An 18,894-nucleotide genomic window follows, 5' to 3' on the forward strand; every position below is an offset into this window, starting at 1 on the left:
TAAGATAAACATCTGTGTGGTTATTGAAGGTAATAAATTTGACAAATGGAATAATTGCAAAATTGGACAAGTTTTCATTAAAATTCATTTTTAATCTAATCTAATCTAATTAAGTGAAATTACACCATGCTTCAAAATAATTTTCTTGATAATACTTTTTTATTAGCACTCCCCTGAAATACATTTGCAGAGTAAACACAGGGACATTTTAGCTCTTAGGAAATGTAAATAGAAAAGTGACTGTACATTAATAACGCAGTAACAGAGATAAGATTGTACCGTAACAGGTGGGATGTTTGGCCTGCACCACATGTGGAAAACCTGGAAAAATGTATTAATATTCTGAGCTTGACTGGTATATTTCTCTAAAAGTTTAACAAGCATTCTTTCAGATCACATTATAACATTATGGATAATTAGAAATGTACTTTTTGCAATGTTACTATCTTGAAATGACACTGAATAGTGGGAATGACCCAAGGATGGCCTTGATTCTCGATTGACTCCCAGCATTTGCTATAATAGTTTTATGCTTGCCATTCAACAGCATGAAGTCTCTAATCACACATCCATTTACATTTTTATTTTTCTTAAAAAAAGATCAAATCCTTTTGCCATTTTCTCTATTTTCTTTTTTTATTGTGGGTTACTGGGGTTGACAGTGGCTGCAGGAGATGAAGAAACCATCAAAACACTGTAGATCACTGCATCACCTTCATCATCACCCTGAACCTGAAAACAAAGAGAATTGTCGGATACATAAATAAACATAAATTAACACTCTGTTAAAATAAGAGAGATAGAGCTCAACAAATTTTAAAGGTAAGTATGAATTATAATCTCAGCTTGCACACATTACCTATTAATATATCAGTATACAACATAAGCATCTATGAAAGACACGTTACCTGGGCTTTATTCTTGGCTTTCTTTCTGTAGCTGACGGTGGCATAGGAAACTTCATGATCTACCTACACAGCGAAGAGCAAAATATCTCAAAAAGTTTACATGTTTTGACCTCTAACCTCAGGTTTTACAACTCATGGTCTGTCCCACTGTTATTCAGTCTAACTTCCTTATCTTTTATAAGATCTCATTGAGTCGCATGCACTTAACAAGCACATAGAAGAAGAAGTGGTTTTAACTGTGCTCTGACTGTACTGTGGGTGTGGTGTGGGATTTCCCATGCTGGGACTTTTTTAAGTAGCAGTCTGAGTCTCTGTAGAGTTCAAACTCAGTCCCTGGAAAATAGACAGTTACATCTGTTGGAAAACTGTCCTTTATAAAGACAGTTTAGTTCTTGTTAACACTCCTCAGAGATGAGCTGATTTGGTGTTTATTTGTCATTCTTATTTCCTACAACCATTAAAAAAAAAAAAAAAAATTATATATATATATATATATATATATATATATATATTGGGGTTTTAAAAAAAAAAAAACTCACAGTATCTTCATCCGTCTGTGTTTTGTTTGCTGGAAAGACAAAAACAATTAACTGTAACATTTACTGTTAAAAGCACATGTGTTTTAACTTTTGATGTTTTTACCTTTTGTTTTTCTCCATCTGATAACAGATGCAGCTGTTATCAAGAGCAAGACAAAACCCACAGCTGCAACGACGTACCAATGGATAGCTGAAACAAACCCAAAAAACAAACTTAAAACCATTTTCAGTGAATATTTTTTCAAACATTTAAAAAACTTTCTATGTATCTTAAACTAAGTCTACATGACACACAAAATATGCCTAACATTGTGTTCTATTTTAAACTGTGACACTGTTACCATAGCAAAAACAGAAACACACAAAAGCACAATGTGAATCATAGTCACTGCGTTTCAGATGTATGGAAGAAAAACAGTAAGGAGATTTTAGTTCAGACGTGTTATTTTACTTACAGACACATGTTGTTTCTGAAGGTATTTGGCTATTTCTTTTATTTAAATCAGTTTGAACACATAACTTAAAACATGTAAAATCAAAAATAAAATAAATACATCATGCATAAAGTCCTAAGCACAAACTAAATACATCCTTAATCGTTCCATAGGAATTAAGAGAGCAACTTGGAGTCAGATGCTACTAATCAAATGGACTTAACTGATCATCAAGAGTGGGCATTTCTATAGAAGAAGAAACTTTGACAGTTTACAGGTCTGAAGCTCTCGGGTAGGTGTTAACATACAGCAACAACCTTACCAGCATTGGTCTAATTCCACCAAAGTCATATCAAAAAGTCAAAAAGACTGAGCAAGAATAGTTTCTTTGGAAGGGCTGCCAGGAGAAATTATGATAGACTGATATAGTCATAAAAGACTATTACTTCAAGTTAGTGCTGCGAAAGTTGACTCTGTAAGATATTGAATCATGGGGTTTATGCAGTTTTCACAGGACTGAATCGAGCTCTGTGAAAACGTTCTTTTTCATGTGACTGTATACCCATGCATGCAAGTAAAAAGTACATTACTGAATAAATACCTTGGGTATTGGACTGACTGTAGCCTGCTGGATTTTTTCTGGTTGGATTATTTGTCCTTTGTCTGTCACCTGAAATAAAATGAAAAAGACACAACCAACATGTTTTCATCTGTTGTTTAAAATTTTTTTTGCATAAATACAAAAGCAAACAAATAAATGTTTTGGGTGGGTTCAATCATCTTAAACAGTTGATTATTTTGTCTCCTGTTTTCTCACCTGATAGCTGAGGGCTGAAGGTAAACAGCTTCCCTTCTGTATGAGCATCATTCACTTCGCAGTCCAAAAGGTAATCTCTTGATGAGTAAACATGGTGAGACTTGAGTAAAGAGACAGTGGTGGAGCAGCCAGTCTGTAAAGTCACTATTTGACTGTTATCTCTGTCCACAGCTCGACCTTTAAACAGGCACCTCACTGTGTGATGACACTTTTCATATGTCACCACAGAGCAATTTATTGTCACCTTATCATTGTCCTCATGTTCAGTCACTGATGGAGATAACATGAAACAAAGACACCACCCACAAATTCGAAAAATTAATTACTGCTGTCATTATTATTCTAAAAATCGTCCGCCTGAAAATATAATGTAAAATACTCACAGGTGAGTACAGAGAGATCAACCAAAGACTCGCTAACCAGACGTTTGTGTCTGTGCTTTTGAAGGTATCTGTATTGTTTACAGTAGTAAAAACCAACATCCTCGACTGTGAGAGTCTTTATAAGCAGAGAACAGTTTGCTGTAACACTCAGTCTGTCTGATGCATTTTTGGCTTTTTCACCAAGCTGTCCAAAGCTGATCACTTCTATTAGTGTTCTGTTTCTTGAAGCAAAGGTCCACGTAGTCCCATCACAGTTATTCTGCTCATCTATCACATTTATACAAGGCAGAGTGACGTCATCTCCAACTTTCATAAAAATGGTGGTTTCATTTGCAGATACTGTTGAGAATTCTGAAAAGAAATATGAAAACTAGATTAGAATGCAACACTTTTCACAGTCAGAGTGAAGATCATTTTAGACAAAGGTTTATGATAAAGGTTTGGATTGTAATATTTAATTTTACTGCTATTAAAATGTTTCCTGTATTCTTACCTGCAATCTGAATGATTGATATCAGACATAAAAACATTTTACTCCATCTGAGCTCATCCATCGTGCTTCTCTGTCTCACTTCTTTCTTGTTCTCAATCTCGACTGTCACCGTCTCTGAGCTGATGACTCTTCAAGACTGTTTGTATTTCCCGTTATTCATCAGATATCACTTCCTCATCACAACTTTAGCAAATGACCTCAGGAGGTGCATCCCTACAATGCATTGGTGACAGTTATGTGTTTGACATTATATTAAAAAAATGACTGAGGAAGTTGAATGTGTCAAGAGTTTTAGCTAAGATGTTTGTTAGAAAACAAACATCACATAGGAACAAACAGTTGAAGTGTCAAACTCCTGATTCACCTTTTTACTTTTACTTAGTTAAAGAAGTTGAATCATTATTCATCCGTGTGGAGTTGTTGTTGTTTTTTTACACAAGTATCTGTGCTTCTACTTAAGTGACTAATGTGTGCGAGAGGTAAGCTTTTTACAGAATTTCCAAAGACAACCAACATGAGGGAGAGCGTGCACATGTACAAACACACACACTCAGAGGGACAGAAAAAATAGTTTTGTAGTCTACAGGATGCTCACCTCTGGTTTCCAAGGTCAGCAAAACTCAAGTTGCAAAACATGCCTTCCTCAGTTAGAGGATGAATGATGTAACATTAATGGGTAGGTTGTTCATTTATAATATGTTTTGTGTTGTTACCTTTAAAATGAATTATCACATAGTGATATCATAGTGAGGTCACTTACTGAATGAATTTAGTAAACTTCCCTCTCTTTTCATTTAAATATCAAACAAAGGAAAATGAGGTTAAAGGTGTGAAGGCTATTAGTCTTTGCTTATTCTGAGAAAACAGACCATCTTCGTGATCATGTTTGCCACCAAACTTTCCCACTCAAGTCTTTATGTCCACTATTTTTCACACATTTATGTTGTTGTATTTTTTTTTTTATTTTTTGAAACAAGTGGCTTTTTTATAAAAATCTTGTCCACTATCAGCTGAGTGGGCTGTGAGAGTTAAAAATGCCAGCAGAAACAGCCTGCTCCTGGTGTTCCAGATTAACTCGTGAGGGTTAGACAAATGTGCCATGGGTCCAGACATTTCTGAACAGGCATCGGCGCAGTTGCCTTTAATGTCCTTTAGCACTGTTGCAGCAGTTTAATGTGTGGGAATATCACCAATTCAAAATCTCTGATTTTTCACATCTAAATATGCAGCAGTAGACTTAAAGATGAAATATTCACAGCGTTTATTTCCTGGTCTGTTGGCAGCGAGAAGCAACATCTGTATCACCATCAGGAGTTAATCTAACACCAGTGAAGCTAAAACACCAGCGTACTGTTTTACTGTTTTCAGACCCCCACTGACCCTAGTCTCACACAATATACACAAATGTAAAAAAACACAATCGAAAACCTTTTACAAATCAAGTTATATTATCATTAGCCATAACAAAATACATCATTACAAACCGGACAACACAGAGTGATGATTTCGGTTAGCTGTCAGCGATTCAAACTTTGACAGGTAGATGTTACAACACTGAACTATGATTGCTGTTGTGTTATTCCAATCTCAGTCATTGCAGAAAATGGCTTAAAAAATAACATCAACATTTCATTTTTTTAATATTATATATTGAAAATTATTATGGTAAAACAAAGAGGTGGACTCTGAGGCAGGCTTTAGCACTGGAATCAGGGAGTATGTGCAAGCTAGAGGGGATTGGGTCTTGCATCTGGGTTTGGAGAGTGATGGAGAAACAGAGCAGGCAGGGATACCAAGACTAAGTATTTGGTCTGGAGGAGACGGCCCGGGACATTTAAAATTAGTGACTGGAAAAATCAAGTGAAAAACAAAGAACTCAAGTAGCATTTTTTTTTTTGATGGAGACTGAGTGATGCTAAAGACAAACCTAACAACAATCTGAAGAGGAGTGAATTTATGATCAAATGTTTAAAGGCTCTGATTAGGGATTTGAGACATATGTGGCAGCCAAATGGAGCAGGGACGCAGAAGATGAATCTCTCATACTGTCCCACACACAAACAGAGGAGCGAGAGAAAGAGGAAAGGCAGAAGGAGAGATGTTGTGAGTCTGTATTCTTCACATACAAAATGCGATGAGATGACCTTCAGCAGCATTGGTAAACCTAAACAAATACACAAATTGGGGGGTGAGCTTGTGCATTTAAGACAAAGCCTGTTACCTTTAGAGCAGTCATAACAAAAAACATGTGAGATGTGTTATTTTGTGTTATTAAGATTAATATTCTCACCTGGCAATTGGGGGCTGAAAGGAAACGGCTGCACTTTGTTACTGTTCTGATTCATTACATTTAAAAAAATCATACAACTTTAACTTCGATCGTGGTAATGGCCTGTATTCGTATAGCGCTTTACTAGTCCCTAAGGACCCCAAAGCACTTTACACAAGCGGTCATCCACCCATTCACACACTGGTGATGGCAAGCTACATTATAGCCACAGCCACCCTGGGGCGCACTGACAGAGGCGAGGCTGCCGGACACTGGCGCCACCGGGCCCTCTGACCACCACTAGTAGGCAACGGGTGAAGTGTCTTGCCCAAGGACACAACAAACGAGACTGCCCAAGCCGGGGTTTGAACCGGCAACCTTCCAATTACAAGGCAAACTCCCAACTCTTGAGCCAGATGGCTGCAACCAGTTGGGGATGAGTGGATGGAGACCACTTTTCTCTTTATGTAGTTCTTAGGTTTGTCATTTATCAAATCTGACATGTCTAAATTAAGTGTACAAAAACATTATTAATCAAAAAAAATCGATAATTCATGACAAAAGGATGAATGTTTGAGTGACTACCTTTTGAAATATCCTTCACGGCTGTGGTTGTTACTGATGTTGTGCTGCTTACAGTTTTTCTGGCTGGATTCTTTGTTTTGTTTGTCCCAACTAAATAAATGAAAAATCATAATCAAAACATTTTTCAGTTTTTTCATTTGTTGTGGAAAAAAAAGAAAAAGAAATCTGCATCCAAACTTTGTATCCCGCCATTCATGTTCAACAACTGATTGTAATCTCACCAGCTTCCTCACCAGAGGCCTGATGGATAATGGTAAAGAGTACTTTGCTTGTGTTAGTATGAGTTCCTTGACACGTCACTATATTATGATACTAACCCCATGTTTGCCTACTGGTGGTGGTCAGAGGGCCCGGTGGCGCCAGTGTCCGGCAGCCTCGCCTCTGTCAGTGGGCCCCAGGGCAGCTGTGGCTACAATGTAGCTTGCCATCGCCAGTGTGTGAATGTGTGTGTGAATGGGTGAATGACTGAATGTAGTGTGAAGTGCTTTGGGGTCCTTAGGGACTAGAAAAGCGCTATACAAATGCAGGCCATTTACCATTTACCATTATCCCTTGAGACGTTTGAATTGTGAGAATTTCACACAGTGGTGAAGCAGTCAGTCTGTGATCTTTCTGTTAGGTTGTTAGTTCTGTCTACATTGTAACCATTTAACAGCCATTTCACTGTGTGGCGACAGTCCTCATATGTCAGCAGAGAGCAGTTTAACGTCACTTCATCAGTGTCCTTATCTTCAGTTACTGTGACTCCAATACATATACATGTGAGACAAAGATAGCACAGATTAGACAAATTAATCACTATTATGATAATTACTGTTATACTGCAAGGTTATTCTAAAAATGCAGTTTCAGCTCCAAATACAGTGGTATGCAAAAGGTTGGGCACCCCTGATAATTTTAATGATTTTTCTTTATAAATCATTGGTCACACCTCCTCTATTCACCCTGCTCACTCCTCCCCATCCCCAACAATAGCATCCAATACACATTCAACACAAGGCTCCAGTCTGTCTCTCTCAACCACCCAGGTTAGGAGGGAACTGAGGAGGATTAAAGCCAAGAAGGCAGTGGGTCCAGATGGAATCAGCTCAAGGGTGGTCAGGCCCTGCACAGATCAACTGCATGGCGTGATGGAGCACATCTTCAACCTGAGCCTGAGGCTGGGGAGAGTCCCACAGCTCTGGAAAACCTCCTGTGTTGTACCAGTGCCAAAGACTTCATGTCCCAAGTACCTCAACAGCTACAGGCCGGTGGTTCTGACATCCCACCTGTTTAAGACCCTGACTCAGGTTCGGCCCCTGGTGAGCTCATCACTGGATCCACTTCCGTTTGCCTAACAGCCAGGCATTGGAGTGGATGATGCCGTCATTCACCTCCTACATTGTTCCCTCTCTCACCCGGAGACTGCTGGGAGCACTGTGAGAATCATTTTCTTTGATTTCTCCAGTGCCTTCAACACCATTCTTCTCACAGTCCTGAAGGACAAGCTGGACAACACAGGAGTGGACCATCACCTCACTACATGGATTCTGGACTACCTCACTGACCGACCTCAGTATGTAAGAACTCAGGGCTGTTTGTCGGACAGGCTCGTCTGCAGTACGGGGGCCCCACAGGGAACAGTTCTGGCTCCGTTCCTCTTCACCATCTACACTGCAGACTTCTCCCACAACTCCAACCAGTGCTTCTTTCAGTTCTCTGATGACTCTGCTATATCAGCCTCATCACTGATGGGGATGACAAGGAATACAGAGAACTGACCCATGACTTTGTGGACTGGTGCCAGCAGAACTACCTCCAGATAAACACTAGTGAAACCAAGGAGCTGGTGGTAGACTTCCACAGGCACAAACATCCTCACCTGCAACCACTAAGCATTCAAGGTATGGACATTGAGGCTGTGGACAGCTACCTTGGTGTTTATCTGAACAATAAACTGGACTGGACTCATAATTCAGACGCCCTTTACAGAAAAGGGCAGAGCAGGCTGTACCTACTGCGGAGACTCAGGTCGTTTGGAGTGAAGGGCCCACTCCTGAAGACCTTCTATGACTCTGTGGTGGCCTCAGCCATCTTTTACAGTGTGGTCTGCTGGGGTGGCAGCATCTCTGGTAGGGACAGGAAGAGACTGAACAGGCTGATCCGAAGGGCCAGCTCTGTTCTAGGATGCCCTCTGGACCCAGTGGAGGTGGTGAGTGACAGGAGAATGGTGGCTAAGCTGTCATCCCTGCTGGACAACATCTCCCACCCCATGCAGGAGACTCTGACAGCACTGAGCAGCTCCTTCAGTGGCAGGCTGCGGCACCCAGGGTGTGGGACGGAGAGATTTCGTAGGTGTTTCCTCCCCACTGCTGTCAGACAACAAAGACTTTGCACCTGACCAAACACACACATCCACACATGTGCAATAGCATTAACACTAAGTGCAATACTCTTTTTCTGACAACGTTGTCATACTCAGTATAGTATTTGTATTCTATTTTATTGTATTGTATACAGTATTATATTTTATTCTATTCTATTGTGTACAGTTGTGTATGTTGGGTCTAAACTCAGACCCCGCTGATCTAGGGACTTATTCCCATGAAGGAAAAACACAAGGCAACAGCGGTTGATCGATTTACTTGCGCAAGGGAGGCCTCATCGGTATCTCAGGAACGCACTTCGAATCCTACCACAAAATGACCCCGACTCCAGCCTCCGCTCGCTGCCTTTTATTGGAAAAATAGTTACAATACACAATAGTGTACACAAGCACCTCCCCTCGTACAACCCCCCTTGGTTACAAAGACAATGCACTGTGTGTGTGTGTGTGTGTGTGTGTGTGTGTGTGTGTGTGTGTGTGTGTGTGTTTGTGTAAGCATGTGTGTGATAATGTGTGTGTGTGTGTCATGGGGGTGCGTTTGTGTGACCTCCTGATCACAACTGTTTCTAACAACATCCTTGGTCATAAAAAGGTAACCCCCCCCCCCACACACACACACACACACACCCACACCCAACACATGGCTCAATTCCTGTATTGGTTCACCATACACAACACAGTGAAGCCATAAAAAGGGCAGAAAGCTTACCAAACATCAAACAAACCTTTACATGGGATGTGCTTGTGATAAAACACTACAACCTCACCCCAGAACCTCGAGAGGCTTGGGAGGGGGACAAAGGAATGTCTTGATCCTATAGTTTGAACTAAGACTTTACAAATTTAAGAAACACAATGACACATTCAACAATTTGACTTAACAGTGTACAGTATCTTATTCTTACTCTTATGCTATTCCAGTGTTTTTCTAATTTTTACTATGTAACTTTGCACTGTCCACTTTCTGCTGTAACAAAACAAATTTCCCACGAGTGGGACTAATAAAGGTGATCTTATCTTATCTTATATGCACCTGCCTAATTTTGTTTAAATAACTATTGCACACCTTCTTTAAATCCTATAATCATCATGTCACTTCTCAAATATCATTGTGTTCATCTGCTATATAATATATTTAAATTAAATTGCTCATCCAAACAACCAATGATTTAAAAAGACAAAATGATCAGGGGTGCCCAAACCTTTGCGTACCACTGTTTGGTAAATACTCACATGTGATGACAGCCAGATCAACCAAAAACTCAGAAACTAGATGTTTACGTTCTCCCAGTTTGTACTGCTGACAGTAATAAAAACCAACATCCTCAGCTGTGAGCTTCTTTATAAGCAGAGAACAGTTTGCTGTAACACTCAGTCTGTCTGATTTCATTTGGGCTTTTTTACCAATCTCTCCAAAGGTGATCACTTCTGTTGCTGTTGTGTTTTTTGAAGCAAAGGTCCACGTAGTACCATCACAGTTATTCTGGTCCTCTATCACATTTAGACAAGGTAGAGTGACGTCATCTCCAACTTTAATAAAAATCGAGGTTTCAGTTGCAGATACTGTTGAAATGATGGAGGAGAAACATAAAAATAAATAAAAATAGAATACAGCATTTTTTAGAATCGGATTGAAGACCAATTTAGACACAAGTTAACGAACATGTCCTGAGCTCCCCTCAAACAACAGAGCATGCTCAGCAGTTTACTGTAAAGGTGTTTTCCTGCTATTAAAATGTTTCCCGAATTCTTACCTGCAATCTGAATCACCAGCATCAGACATAAAAACATTTTAATCCATATGAATTCATCCATCATGCTTCTCTGTCTCATTTCTTTTCTTGACTGTCAACGTTTCTGAACTGATGACTGTTTAAGACTGTTTGTACTTCCTGTCACTACTGAGGTGTCACATCCTCTTCACAACTTTAGCAGTTTTCTTTTCATGTTTACATTCCATAGGTGCAGTCTTTCTCATTTTCTCAGAAACGCATGAAGTAATTTGTTTTTATGAAGGGATATTATTGCACAAAGCAATTATAAGACTTACCAAGTGCACATTGTGTCTGTTTTCACAGTGCATTTGTGACAGTGATGTGTTTAATAACCTGAAAAGACGTTGACCGAGGAAGCTGAATCTGTGAAGATTGTTAGTCAAGATAAATGTTTCCATTAATACAGCCCCTCTTTCCTCTAATGTTAGAAAACAGACAGCACAGCAGAACAGACAGTTGTAGTCCCAAAAATACAGTTCAGGTTGTTTACAAGTTAGTTCATTAACAATTAATAAAACAAGAAATAAAAGCTGTTCATAAATCCATACATGATTTTAAACACCTGCTCAGACCTGTAGTTTACAAGTGAGTGGGCCGAGTGGATGGCCTACTGAAAGACTGAGGACCTCTGGTGGATAGAATGGGTAATACATGAATAGAAGTGCTCAGAGCTAAACTGTGACACTTAGAAACTGTGTTCTGCACAAGCAGGGTGCGATTTTTAAAAAATTAAAAGGTAATGTTTTTTTCTTTTGTGACAACACAAAATGTCATCAATTAAAAAGAATATCAGTCAGATATTTCACTACAATAGATTCCTAAAAACAGTCTGCTTTGATGTCTCTGAAGGTTCTCAGTCATCCAGGTCATTGTAGTCTAAGGAGCTTGGAAAGTAAAGCATCTGGACTTCTTTAAGTTGTTTGAAGACGTTTCACCTCTCATCCGAGAAGCTTCTTCAGTTCTAGGGTCAAATGGTGGAGCTTCACCCCTGATCAGATTTGCACACTGTTAGACCTCTGCCTTACCACCACATATTTCAAATACAACGAGGGTTTTTAGAGACAATAACATAGATGTGCCATGGGCTCCCTGGTGTCACCTATTGTAGCCAACCTTTACACTGAGGAAGTGGAAAGAAAGGCTCTTGGCTCTTTTAAAGTGAGAGTACCCAGCCACTGGTACAGATTCGTGGACGACACCTGGTTCAAAATCAAAACCCAAGAAGTGGAATCCTTCACTGCTCACATTAACGCTGTGGATAAAAACATAAAGTTGACCAGGGAAGACACAAAGGATAACAGTAACGTGGCACACAGCGTGGAAAAAGGCACATACCTTTGACGTTGCGTGATGAACTCCGTATTCCTCGTCCACACGTTAACACAAAAACTGAGATTTTGCGGAGATTTAAAAAATCTCTGTTTTTGGGGATTTGAAACACCGTTTAAGTGTGGAAAAAATTGTCATATAGGCTTTTACAAGTCAACGAGCGCAAAAAAACAACAACTTAAAAGCCTCTGGAATTAAATAATGGTACAGAAATAATGCCTCATCTGCATAAGAAAAATTACCAGCACTGGGTCAGTACGAGGAAAATTTCTTTTGCAGTTCATCTCAAATGATGACTTGCGCTTTGGGATCTTTTAAACATCATTAGGCGCATTGCTGCGCACCGTCTGTCCCGTCTGTGAGCACAAAACAAGCACTCACACACACGGACCAGTACCTCGTCTTTGACTCCCATCACCCTCTGGAGCACAAACCTGGAGTAATCAGGACCCTACACCACTGAATGTAAAATGTTCCCTCTAAGCCTGAAGGGAAAAAGAGGGAACACATATGAAGGTGGCTCTTAAAACATGCGGTTATCCTAATTGGGCTTTCATCAAGTCAGCAAAGATGCACAGAAAAGAAGATCAGACAGCAACTAGGGAGGATCAGAAAGACAAACGCAACAACATTGTCATCCCCTATGTAGCCGGTGTATCAGAGAAACTCAGGAGAGTCTTCTCCAAGCACAACATCCCAGTGTCCTTCAGGCCCAGCAACACACTCAGACACTGGGACACTTCCACAGGGCTTAAATCTGGGACTATCAACCATTTGACCATAGAACTGAAGAAGCTTCTCGGATGAGAGGTGAAACGTCTTCAAGCAACTTAAAGAAGTTGAGTGTCCTATGCCTAAGACCCTCTTTTACCCACATCTACAAATCTCTTTACAGGGAATCCATTGACCCTGTTCAGCCCAGTAATCTTGCTCTATGCACAAGTGTTAATGTATAAAGTATTGAATAAAGGATTAATTAGAAGAAAATTACACCAAAACTGAATAGAAATACATTTTAATTTATGATTACTATATCACGAGCAACAGTATTGATGCAGATTCTGTCATTTATCAAAACCAACATCCTTTTATAAAAAATGAAATGAAAATTTAAATACACGTCTAGACTGAAGTAAAACAAAGAACCAATCATTTTTAGTAAAATTACTTTAGCATCTGTTTTATATCTAACATTTAACCAATTATAAAAGTTGATACTGATGACTGAACAGCAACTGGAATTGATTTTGATGATGATCATTGCAGTCAGATGGAAGTAGCAGAGTCTCCAATATTTTCAGACTTTATTGTAACATGATCTTCTTTGTTATCAAAATGTACCTGTAGAAAAAAAACCCCAAACAAACCAAAACCAAAATAAGATGCATCAGATCATAAATTATGTAATAATGATAAATACATTGTTGTAATTATCTTTAGTTTCCATTATAAATCTTTTCTCTTCTTTTGTGTTTTTGAATATTTGGTACTTTTCTCAGTGTTTTCCGCCAATCTGTGCTTTACTGTTTGTTTGGTATCTATTGTTTCTTCAGTTAGTCAGTTACTTCCTGTTTTATTTTGAAGGCTAATTTATCACGTGCCTTTTTGTGCCTTTTTCTACCTTTCTTTATTCCTCTTCCTATCATGTGGACGTTGTAAGTTTCCTTTGTCCTTTTCTCCTGTTGAATACCATTTTCACTCAATTTTGTTCTCCTTATGTTGTGTCTAGCTTTTTACTTTTCCGCTACCACTGAGCAGCCTTTTTTTGTTAACTTGTAATTTCTAGTTCAAGTTGTTGAGTTTAGTTGTACTTACTGTGGTTTTATCCATCAGTGTTTTGTTCCCTAAAATGAGAGAAGGAAGTCAATTCCAGTTTAAAATAAAAATGAAAATTTATTCAAACTTATCATTTTTAAATTTACCTTTAACTTCTATCCATATTTTGACTGTTACAGCAGTTATTAAAAGTGTTGCTAAACCCACAGAGACAACAATGGGCCTCAAAGAAACAGAAAAATCTGTAAAAAGGATTAAAAAAAAGATTTTGGTTGCAGTTTCCTGTTTAGTGCAAATGTCTTAAAATATGTCTTAAAATAATCCATCCATCCATTCGCTTCTGCTTATCCTTTTCAGGGTCGCGGGGGGTGCTGGAGCCTATCCCAGCTGTCATAGGGCGAGAGGCAGGGTACACCCTGGACAGGTCGCCAGTCTGTCGCAGGGCCAACACACAGGGACAGACAACCATTCGCACTCACTTTCATTCACACATTCACACCTAGTGGCAATTTGGATTATCCAATTAACCTATCCCCACAAGCTGCATGTCTTTGGACTTCAAAAACTTGAAATCCATCCAGTAAATGATTATGAGCTCACCTGTGTCTTGGCCAGAGCGCTGATTGCTGATGAAGGTAAACTGCTGCACTTCTCCTGTGCCAGTATCAGTCACTTCACATTTCACTGAGTTATATTTTAATGAGTATAATTCATGGGATTTTGGAAAAGACACAGTGGTGGAGCAGTCAGTCTGCATGGTCAATACTTCTTTGTTATCTTTGTCCACATCTTGACCGTCAATCAGCCACTTCACTGTGTGATGACACTCTTCATATGGCAGCACAGAGCAGTTTAAAATTGCCTTACTATTGTCTTTATGTTCATTCACTGGTGAAGATGGAGATAATGTGAGAGAAAGAAATTAAACAACCACATTGCTGGAATCTTTATGCCTGAAGTTTCAGTTTGAGCAGACAATATTTTTTTTAAGTGTAAATACTCACAAGTAATAAGAGAGAGATCAACCACCAACTGATGAAGTAGAGAGTGTTGCGCTTGTTTTTCCCCCAACTTGTATTGCTGACAAAAATAAAGACCAACATCCTCAGCTGTGAGCTTCTTTATAACCAGAGAACAGTTTACAGCAACAGTCAGTCTGTCTGATTTAGATTTGGCATATTCACCAATTTCCCCAAACCTGAACAGCTCTGCTGTTGGTTTGTTTCTTGAAGCAAAGGCCCACATTGTATTGTTACAGGTATTCTGGTTATCCATCGCATTCAGACAAAGCAGAGTGACGTCATCTCCGAGTTTCATAACAATGGATGTTACATTTGCAGTTCTTGCTGACAGGATTGGAGAGAAATAAGAAAGTAAGTTAAATACAAAAGTTGTTTTTTTTTTAAAGAAAAAGAATTAAGATAGTTTAGACACAATATTATGCACGTGTCCAACACTCTTTTTTGTAGAACAATGCTTTTTTATGCCACACATATTTCCTTTTCCAAAAGCAGCACTGTAGACCCTGTGTAGGCGCCTAGTGTTATTTTTTCCTTTATTTCTTTTACTTTCTTATATTATTCATATAATTATCCTTGTGGGTATTATGCTAAAGTGGACAGGGAGTGAAGACCAGGTTGGCAAAAGATGGGAAAAGAAAATGAAGGAATAGAAAAAATAAGGGACAGAAGGGTTAGGGGGAAACCCTGAAGGGAAACAAAAGGGGGATAGTTAGATAGGGAAACGTCGATGATGAAGCAAACATCAGCACTTGCTGTGTCTCCAAGTGCTGCATCTGTAACAAAATACAAAATATCAAACCTGAAAGACAAAACAGAGAAAGGTACACAAGCAAACATGTCATTTTGCTGTGTGTTTAGGTGGGTGGGAAACTGCAACAATGCTCGCCTATAAGAGCCCCAGGTGGGCAGAGAATGACTGAGGAAACCCCAGACCTGAGGCCACACATCAGGATGATGTGCGTCCACCCCAGAAGGAGGAGGCCATGGTGGAGTTTGCATAGCCAAGAGCAGCAGTGTCAGGGAACCGGAAGCAGCAGGCAAACCTCCCACCACAGAAGCCTTAAAGAGGGATAAGTATGGGTTTGCCTGACTCACACAGCCCAAGAGTACAGGCATACCATGGTATTGTTTGCTGTGCACTATTTATAATAATGAAGTGGATTACTGTGCAGTAGATGAAAACATAGCACAAATTTGATTACAAATATGAGTCTGAGAGAAGGCGACTGATTCAGAACCTTAGTAAAATGGAAGTTAAAGAGGAACGCATTTGGCTTCCATGCAAAAAGAATTGAAAAAGTGAAAAATATTCTGACAATTGCGAAAATGGAAAACATTTTCATATTTGGCTGGGCTGGTTGTCTTTGAGGATAAGTGACAAAAGATCTCGTGAAGAGCCATAAAGACACCTGGTATAAAACAGTATAAAAATCTGCCAGAAAATCTGAATAAGCAAGTAATTTAAAGTAGCAGTTTTTTTGGGTTTTTTTGAGAAACACTCTACACATATCTTATTTACCTTAAGACACATATGAAACCCACACTGTGGGCTTGGGTGGGGTTAGGTCTGGGCACACCTGAGGCTAGCACCATGGAAAATGTATACAGTTATGTATCTGACAATGACCAAAACACTTCTCCAAGGCAACAAAAGAGTTTGCTGAACTTCAGTCCTACTGACAGGGACGTGCAGAGGGGGGGGGGCTAGAAGGGCTTGAGCACCCGCCCCTTTCCTGATGAGTGCCCAAAGTGCCCTTTTGTTGAGGCAACTTTTAAATTTTTTTTATTTATTTATTTATTTATTTTTATGTGTGTGTGCGTGCGGAGTCCTGTCTGTGCCCCTCAACAATAATATTTAACTATTAATCACAGTTTTGCTAAATAAAAGGATCTGGCTTGCATCAGTCACATGATCACATTTAACCAATGATCGCCCTCGACGGCAGAACGCGCTGGTTACGACCCGGGAACGAGCTCACAAAGAGCACGCGCATTTTTTGCGGTCCGGAGCTGTAGGAGAAACACAAGTTAACTCAGAGACACAGACTGATGCGACAAAACCAGTAAGTAGGTGTACAGCGTACACTGTAGTGTATAGCACCCAGGAGTATTAGCTTATTACGTACACGTTGGTAAGCTGTCTTGTTGCAACTGACGAACTGAAACAAACGAGCGTGCTGTGTGTGCAACAGCGCGACAAACATTACCTGTCCTTTTATTAACTGCACAGGTAGTGCTAGTCATAGCTGCTGGCTACCTGTGTAAGGCTGTCATGGGTCTGTAGCTCTGTCACCGTTTTAGGGAACATATTTAGTTTTAAAGTAAGTTTCTGGGCATTTCCTGCCTTTCTGGAGGGATTATATTTCACTAAAAAACGATCTAATATGCATGTCCACATAATAATTATTATAATTAAAATATATTAAAAAACACACGCTGTATTTTAAAGAACATACATTAAGAAGCAGATTATATTAGATTTATATTTTAAATAAGACAAAATTTGGATTTTACAGCAGTAAAATTATTGTATCTCTACAGTTTAAAAATGTAATAAGCTTTGCCCCTGCACAGAGTGGATAGTGAAACAAATGGAATCATCATAAATACATTATTTCATATTTATTACTTCCCCCTCCTCATTGCTTTATTATTGTAGCTCTAGTAATAAATAATAATGTAAGGATGCCCATAGTATATACAGTATTCTGAAGAAGGTCTAAAATGTCACTGTGTGTGCATGTGTGTGTTTTATTTAGCTGGATTTAAAAAAATATTACTCATGATATAACATTGTGCAGACATGGCTGGTAAGGACATGAGGAGGAAACAGTAGGAGCTGTGTGAGGCTACTAAAGGCAGTGCTATAACATTTTTCTGTCATCATTTTATTATAGATTAAGTGCAAGAGTTGTTAGGTGTGGATAATTAGATTATAGTTTATTGCAATAGCAAGTTGTGCCTTGTTCTCAGGTAGACAGCAAGTGGAGAGTGATATATGAAATGATGGGAAGGAAGGAAGAAGAGAAGCAAAGAGTGATTCACAGGCAGAGCCGAGTTTATGTCACAGTTTTTCGTTGCCTTATGGTTCCAAGCGCTGTCACCAATCTTTGCATTTTGTTATTATCTCATGACACTTGTTTAATCAGCTACCATCTCTCCTGTGGACTTTTTACTGTCTACAGTCTCAGATCAACACAGCCCTGCCCTTCCCATATTAGATTCTTGATGAATGTTTGTTGTTGTTATTCAGCATGGTTCAATGTGCCCCTTTTTAACTTTGAGCACTCGCCCCTTTAAACCTCTCTGCACGTCCCTGCCTACTGACAATCTGTAGAGAGAGCTGGAGCTTTGAGTTGCCCAGCAGCAGCCAAGAAACAAAGGATTTAGAGAGTGTGTATAAAGAGAAGTGGGCCAAAATCCCTCCTGATAAATTTAGATTTATGTGTATTTACATGTTTGAGGCTCTATGTAAAAAAGAAAAATATAAAAATAGTTAAAAGAAATAATTAAATCACGACTGGCCTCCCCAGACTTTGGACAAGCAGTGTGGGATCATTTTGACAGAAAACAGAGCAAAAGGCAGCCACCATCCAAAGAAGAGTTTTGAATGTCTTTCAAGAAGCCTGGAGAAACATTTCAAAAATTTGCAAGAAAGCTTGTCTAAGAGAGTTTAGGCTGTGTTGTAGAATAAAGGTCGTCATATAAAATTGTGTTTTGCTGCACATATTTCCCATGGAAAGTGACTAAACAAACAAGTACCTAGAAAATGATGAAACAAAGAGGCACACGAAAACTAAACTATTACATACCAAGACTAAGAAAAAGATCACCACAACAATAAACACGGTCCAAAATTCCATAAACCAAAACAGCGCCCAACAACCTTACCTGTAATCTGAATCAGCAGCAATGCAAACATTTGAATCCATATGAATTCATCCATTGTGGTTCTCTGTCTCACTTCTTTCTTGTTCTTAATCTTGATGGGGCTGCATCCGATGGCTCTTTAAGATCGTTTGTGTTTCCTGTGATTAGTGAGATGTCACTTCCCTGATGTTAACACACCAATGGTGCAACACATTTCAAAATCATAAAGTTATTTTTAACAGGTGCATGTTGTTTCCGTTCCCTCAGTGATGTGTTTGACACCACGAAGAATTAAAAATGACTGAGGAGGCTGAATGTGTGCGTGTGCA

At 39.2% G+C, this 18,894-nt stretch overlaps 2 protein-coding genes across 2 annotated transcripts; both read right to left on the minus strand.

Annotated features, from left to right (window-relative positions):
• Nucleotides 1-217: 217 nt before the first annotated feature.
• Nucleotides 218-10,608, minus strand: LOC146652651 (uncharacterized). Its single transcript, XM_085382492.1, has 8 exons — nt 10,548-10,608; nt 3,082-3,420; nt 2,699-2,968; nt 2,483-2,551; nt 1,551-1,637; nt 1,448-1,476; nt 909-971; nt 218-732 (listed from the first exon to the last, which is right to left on the minus strand). The coding sequence occupies exons 1-8, from the start codon at nt 10,606-10,608 to the stop codon at nt 637-639; spliced, it is 1,014 nt and encodes a 337-aa protein (XP_085238618.1). The 3' UTR covers nt 218-636.
• Nucleotides 10,609-13,679: 3,071 nt separating this feature from the next.
• On the minus strand, nt 13,680-18,641 carry LOC146652652 (uncharacterized). Its single transcript, XM_085382724.1, has 4 exons — nt 18,587-18,641; nt 14,678-15,019; nt 14,274-14,561; nt 13,680-13,741 (listed from the first exon to the last, which is right to left on the minus strand). Exons 1-4 carry the CDS (start codon nt 18,639-18,641, stop codon nt 13,680-13,682), a joined length of 747 nt encoding a protein of 248 aa, XP_085238850.1.
• Nucleotides 18,642-18,894: the final 253 nt, after the last annotated feature.

Source organism: Rhamphochromis longiceps, linkage group LG15, assembly GCF_057381845.1.
Source record: "Rhamphochromis longiceps isolate RC_006_pf linkage group LG15, R_longiceps_female_GT1.1, whole genome shotgun sequence".
Taxonomy (NCBI): Eukaryota; Metazoa; Chordata; class Actinopteri; order Cichliformes; family Cichlidae; genus Rhamphochromis; species Rhamphochromis longiceps.

Excerpts from the sequence above, each read along its gene's own strand:
- LOC146652651 (XM_085382492.1), bottom strand. The coding sequence starts at position 10,608 with ATGGATGAATTCATATGGATTAAAATGTTTTTATGTCTGATGCTGGTG. Across the intron at positions 1,477-1,550 it reads CAGATGGAGAAAAACAAAAG|CAAACAAAACACAGACGGAT; the intron begins GTAAAAACATCA and ends TTGTCTTTCCAG. Across the intron at positions 972-1,447 it reads CACAGACGGATGAAGATACT|GTAGATCATGAAGTTTCCTA; the intron begins GTGAGTTTTTTT and ends TTCGCTGTGTAG.
- LOC146652652 (XM_085382724.1), bottom strand. The coding sequence starts at position 18,641 with ATGGATGAATTCATATGGATTCAAATGTTTGCATTGCTGCTGATTCAG. Across the intron at positions 14,562-14,677 it reads TGATCTCTCTCTTATTACTT|TGAATGAACATAAAGACAAT; the intron begins GTGAGTATTTAC and ends CATCTTCACCAG. Across the intron at positions 13,742-14,273 it reads GCGCTCTGGCCAAGACACAG|GGAACAAAACACTGATGGAT; the intron begins GTGAGCTCATAA and ends CTCTCATTTTAG.